This window comes from Dromiciops gliroides, chromosome 6 (genome assembly GCF_019393635.1).
Source record: "Dromiciops gliroides isolate mDroGli1 chromosome 6, mDroGli1.pri, whole genome shotgun sequence".
NCBI classification, from domain to species: domain Eukaryota; kingdom Metazoa; phylum Chordata; class Mammalia; order Microbiotheria; family Microbiotheriidae; genus Dromiciops; species Dromiciops gliroides.
The window spans coordinates 211,071,359-211,077,358 of record NC_057866.1 but is presented as its reverse complement, the minus strand read 5'-3'; the positions used below and the strand labels follow the sequence as shown (position 1 = coordinate 211,077,358).

The 6,000-nt window shown below is 38.7% G+C and overlaps 1 protein-coding gene across 1 annotated transcript in view; it reads right to left on the bottom strand.

Moving 5' to 3' along the window:
- FAM149A (family with sequence similarity 149 member A) overlaps positions 1–6,000 on the bottom strand; it is a 68,617-nt gene that overhangs the window by 2,326 nt on the left and 60,291 nt on the right. Inside the window, exons 11-13 of the mRNA XM_043971209.1 lie at positions 4,279–4,405; positions 1,034–1,162; positions 624–702 (exon numbers count right to left, since the gene is read on the bottom strand). Coding sequence (XP_043827144.1) covers positions 624–702; positions 1,034–1,162; positions 4,279–4,405 — 335 coding nt within the window. The remainder of the gene's footprint in view (positions 1–623; positions 703–1,033; positions 1,163–4,278; positions 4,406–6,000) is intronic.

Sequence of the window (6,000 nt, the reverse complement as noted above, 5' to 3'; positions counted from 1 at the left end):
TGTGTATGTGTATGTGTATGTGTATATGTATATGTATATGTATGTATACCTCCTCCATATAAAAATATATATTTGCTCTCTTAATAATTGGCTCATTTTTTAGCTCAGAGGGTCATCGAATTTGAACTGGAAGGTACCTCTAATCATCCAGTCTAACTCCCTCATTTGGGGGGCAGGAGCGGGGAGGGACTGAGGCACAGAGAGGTTATTTGACTTGTCCAGGAACAACCACTTGTACAGGTAGTAAGTGGCAAAGCTGAAGTCTGAACCTCTGGCCTCTGACTCCAACTGTAGCCGAATGTCTCTAGGAGTTCTGACAGAAATCATAAAGCTCAGCTCAGTAGATGGTGATGGAAAGCAATAAAACCAGAGACCTGCCACCAAGGAAAATTAGAGTGATTGTCAAATTCATTCGAAAATGATTAATCAGGTGAGCTAGAACATCTTGACAGGGCAATTTTGCTCCTAAAATAAATGGCCATTTGTACTAATTGGCACTGGTTCTTCCTCCCCTACAGGGAAAACAAAGTGACTCTTGGGTAGCAGCTAAGTAAAAAAAATTGAAACTATTCAGAACTATTCTGAGTATCTTGAAATGTGTTCAATTATAAAACTTTACTTACCTGTTAAGAAATCCTGACCTGTCCATGTGTGGTTTACAAATTCCATTGGTGTCAATGACCTTTTGTGAGGAGTATCTGACTGTTGAGAGAAAAAAGGGGAAAGAAATGTTTCTGATGTTTCAGATTCTTCCAAAAAGAAATCTATGGGAGCAGCTAGGTGGTGCAGTGCATAAAGCACCAGCCCTGGATTCAAGAGGACCTGAGTTCAGACCTGGCCTCAGACACTTGATACTTACTAGCTGTGTGACCCTGAGCAAGTCACTTAACCCTCATTGCCCTACAAAAAACAAAAACAAACAAAAAAAAGAAAGAAAGAAAGAAAGAAAGAAAGAAAGAAAGAAAGAAAGAAAGAAAGAAAGAAAGAAAGAAAGAAAGAAAAAAAGAAATCTATGATGGGAGCCAGAACCTACCCTGAAGGTCTGAGTGGTGTTAGGCCTTGAAAATTGCTCAGAGATAACAGTCCTTTCCCGAAGAGGTGGTCTTTCAATATTGCCAGGCACAGCACTTAACACTCGGTTTTGAGGGTATCTTCCTCTGTGCTGAGATTAAAAACAAACAGGAAATCCAAGTTTACCACAAATTTCATCATTGGCATAGTTAACCAAACAATCTTGATGAGCCACTGGACTCATTCATTTTATTCATGCTACAAGTATTTATTCAGCTCTCAATACCCAAGGCATTGTGGGATAGCAGAAAGAGGATTGGGCTTGGATTTAGAAAACTCGGCTTTGTTTCTTGGCCATAATATTCACTACTTGCATGACTTTCACCTTCCCTGGACTCAGTTTCCCCATCTGCAAAATGAGAGGCTGAACTATATTTCTGAGACCCCTTAAAATTAGAACAAAAAAAAAAACCACTGTGATCTGAGGATACTGCGAATCATGTATTGAGCATCTAGGACATGTAAGCCACAATGCTAGGCTTACTTGTGGTTTGTTTTTGTTTTTGTTTTTTTTGTTTTTGTTTTTGTGAGGCACTTGGGGTTAAGTGACTTGCCCAGGGTCACACAGCTAGTAAGTGTTAAGTGTCTGAGGCCAGATTTGAACTCAGGTCCTCCTGACTCCAGGGCCGGTGCTCTATCCACTGCGCCACCTAGCTGCCCCCTTACTTGGTTTTTAAGACAGGTTTTTATTCACATCTTTTTGTTTTAATATTATCAAGATTTCGCCCATATTCTTTCTTCTCTCTTCCCAGAGAGCCATCATCTATAACAAAAAAATTAAAACAACAATCCCCCCAAAAAAGAGAGAAGAAAAAAATGAACTCAGCAAAGCTAATCAATGCATTCTTTAAAAAACCCACTGATATTATATTCAATGTTCTGTACCCATAGATTACCCCTCCCCCAACTTCTGCAAAGGAATATGGGGAGGCATCTTTTTCTCAGCTAGACTTACTTATAAAGTCCTAATTTATTTAAGAAAATGTTAACCCTGATAAGATGCTAAAGAAATATAAGTATTTAAAGGTTTAAATTTTGAATTTGACGGGAAATCTAATTTATTTTGTGTTCATTGATAACTTTTGCTTTTATGTCATCTGCATTTCCCAGCATAGATGTTCTCTCTTCTCCCAGAGAGACATCCTTTAATGTCTTTAATTTTTTTTCATTTTAAGGTAAAAACAAATTTAATTTTAAAATAAAAACAAAAAAAAGTGCCAAACAAAATTAAAAATAAAAAAGGGGCTAGGGGGAAGCGATTGTTTACTAAGATGAAACAACATATGGAAAAAAGTTTAACTTTTTATTCAATGTTTCACACCCACCGTCCTCAACCTCTACAAAGAATGTCGGGGTGGGGTGGGGAGAAGAAATGCTTAATGTCATTTTTAAAAATAATATACACATCAAAACCATGTCAGCTGCCTTTTGCATTTGGGGCATCATCATCACCACCGACATCATCATCGACAACAACCTCATTGACAAAAAATATACAGCCCTTAGGGGCAGCTAGGTTGCTCAGTGGATAGAGCACTGGCCCTGGATTCAGGAGGACCTGAGTTCAAATCCAGCCTCAGACACTTGACATTTACTAGCTGTGTGACCCTGGGCAAGTCACTTAACCCCCATTGCCCCACAAAAAAAAAACAAACAAACAAACAAAAAAAGAAATTAAAAAATATACAACCCTTACCAAGTGCTAGGCATTGTGCTAATTGCTTTACAATTATTGTTTCATTTAATCTTCAACAACCCCATGAAGTAGGTGTTTTTGTTATCCCCATTTTACAGATAAGGAAACTGAGGCGAATAGAGGTTTAAGTGACTTCCCCAGGGTCACGCAGCTAGGAAGTATCTTAGGCTGGATTTGAACTCAGTTCTTCTGCTGGGCTCTTCCCCCTTCTCTGTAGCCCTCCCTTACCTCCTGCCATCACCTTACCTCCTGCCACAGATTTATAATAGTACAACCACACAAGCTTGCAACGCTTGTCTGTGTTTGGTAAATAATATATCCCACTGAGTAGGACCTTCCACTTTCAGAGCCCTGCCCTTTTCTCTGGTCCCAGAAGCCTCCAGTCACTGATCAAACAGATCTCTTTTTCAACATTACAAGTGAAATTGACTGGTTGTACTTGAGAAATACAGCAATAGGCTAAGGCTATAATCTGGGGGAAAAAAGAAGTTACATAAGATAAGGGCCTCAGACTGCAATACAATGGAAAGATTCCTGGCTCCTGGTTTCAGATTCTGCCATGTTTGATACTACATAATCTTGGGCAAACCATTTACCCTCTCGGGGCCTCAGTCTCCTAATCTGAAAAATGAAGGGATTACATAAAATGACCTAAGGTTCCTCCCAGGTCTAAATCTATAATCTTAGCGTCTTCAGAACAGGTTGCTGGACTGTGTGAAGATAATGTCTCTCCACTGAATATCTCCATTAAAAAACTAGCCCAGAGAATTAAGGACCTAGAGCTGGAAGTTTATGTAGTCCAATCCTGTCATTTTACAGATGTGGAAACTGAGGCACGGGGAAGTTAAGCGATTTGTGCCAGGTCACATGGGTAGTAAGTAGCCAGGCTGGGATTTGAACCCAGGTTCTTTTATGCTAAAACAACTTTATTTCTGCTGGACCACACCAAGTCCAGTTAAATAAAAAACTTCTTCTGTAGTAAAATGAATCTTTATTTGACATCTGGACATGTTAATTTAATTCCATGTTTCCATTGGCCTAGACCAGTGCTTTCTTCCATTAAAAATGTTACAAAAGTAATTCATTTTAATTCAATTTTAATTAATTTATATATGGTACCCCACTGAAAATAAATAATTCTGAATAGACCTCATCATAGCATTCTGTTCTATTACTGATTTCCGTTATAAGCATTAAATTCTTCTCAATGCTCAGTTAATAGCTGTATTTTTTTTGGTGGTCTGGATTTGTGACTTCAACAGTGTAAGGAATTCCCATTGTGGAAACATCTTCCACTGATGCAGACAGGCCGCTCACCTGCAGCTTGGAATATCTTAGTAGAGTTGCCTGGGAGCAATAAAGGATTAGGTGACTTGCCCAAGGTAATACAGCCAGTTTGTTTCAGAGGTTGGAATTAAGCCCAGGTCTTCTCACTGTGAAAATGGCCCATTTTCTTCTATGTCCTACTGCCTCTCAATAGCTTCATTAGTATATACTAAAGTAAGTCTTACAAAGGTTTGGCGCGATCCAGGAGCAGGAGTAGAGACATTCTGTTCCCCAGGCTCTGAGCTTATGGGTGGTAGCCTGTTCCGAGGCACTTGAAGGGATGGAGAAGACAAGCAGTCTGAGCCAGTTTGCCTGTAAAAACCAGTCACACGACAAATTTGTTAAGCACCTACTGTATACAAGACATTATATTGTGTTGTCTCCCTCACTAGATTGTGAGTTTCTTGAGAGCTCGGACTGTTTTATCTTTCTCTTTGTATCCCCAATGTTTAGTACAGGCTTAATCAATTCATTCATTCCTTCATTCATTCATTGTATGAAGTGATGAGAAAACAGAAATGTAAGATACACAGGCCTCAAAGAGATGACCTACTTTATCAAGATCAGCTTTGCAGTGGCAGCTAGGTGGTGCAGTGGATAGAGCACCAGCCCTGGAGTCAGGAGTACCTGAATTCAAATCCGGCCTCAGACACTTAACACTTACTAGCTGTGTGACCCTGGGCAAGTAACTTCATCCCAACTGCCTCACTTAAAAAAAAAATGTTGAAAACTGAAATAAATTAATTTTTTAAAATCAGCTTTGCAACCAAAATATTTTTTTAAAAATCAATTGATGTTTTGTACCCATTTGGAATGATAGACCTCTATCAGGATAAGAGTTAAGGCTTTTCTGATAGGCTTTAAAAAGCACAACACTAAAGAGTCCAGGCTTCCTATCAAATAAAACATTTATTTAGTAGTCTCTATGTCCTCAACAATTCAGGATTGTAGGCAAGACAGAGGGCCTATAGCACAACCCTTATGTTCAAAGAAGTGGCAGTTTATTTGGGAAACAAAACTAACTATCTAGGAAAGGTTTTAGTGAATGGAAGACATTAATGTAATTTAGTACTAAATTGTGTGGTTAAAGTCACGTTAAACATGTCGATCAGGGATTCTGAAACTTTTTTATGTCATCAACCCCTTTAACAATCTGATAAAACCAATGTGGCCCTTCTGAGAATAAGTTTTAAAATACATAAAATAAAATACATGGGATTCCAAAGAAAAACAATTACATTGAAATATAGATATATACATGTACATGCATATAATATTACATATATTACATGTGTGTATATCTGTGTGTGTATATGTGTGTATGTATGTATAAATTTATGGACACAGCTTAAGAACCATTGATGGTGAAGAAAGGCATGCTCTGAACAGCAGAATGGAGGTGCTAAGTCTCGAATTGTTGGGTGAAGGGGCAGCTAGATGGTGCAGTGGATAGAGCACCGGCCCTGGAGTCAGGAGTACCTGAGTTCAAATCCGGCCTCAGACACTTAACATTTACTACCTGTGTGACCCTGGGCAAGTCACTTAACCCCAATTGCCTCACTAAAAAAAAAAAAAAAAAAAGAATTGTTGGGTGAAGCATGGATAGACTGTGGGCCAAAAGGAAAAGAAGAAAGGCATTCGGAACAACTGAAGGCACCAAGGATCCTGAATTCAAATCTCAACTCTTCCACTTACTAACTCTGTGACCATGGATAAGTCACTTAGTCTCTATTAGCCTCTGTTTTCATCATCTCTTAGATAATCTTTCAGCTCTGAAATCAGGTTAAAGCTTCCACCCTGTTCAAGGAATAACTATGTAGCTATTATTTACTTGTCACATAATCCAAATTCTCCAGGCTTAAAAGAAACATTCTCAAGAGAAAAGAAAAACCTTGTAGATAGACTGG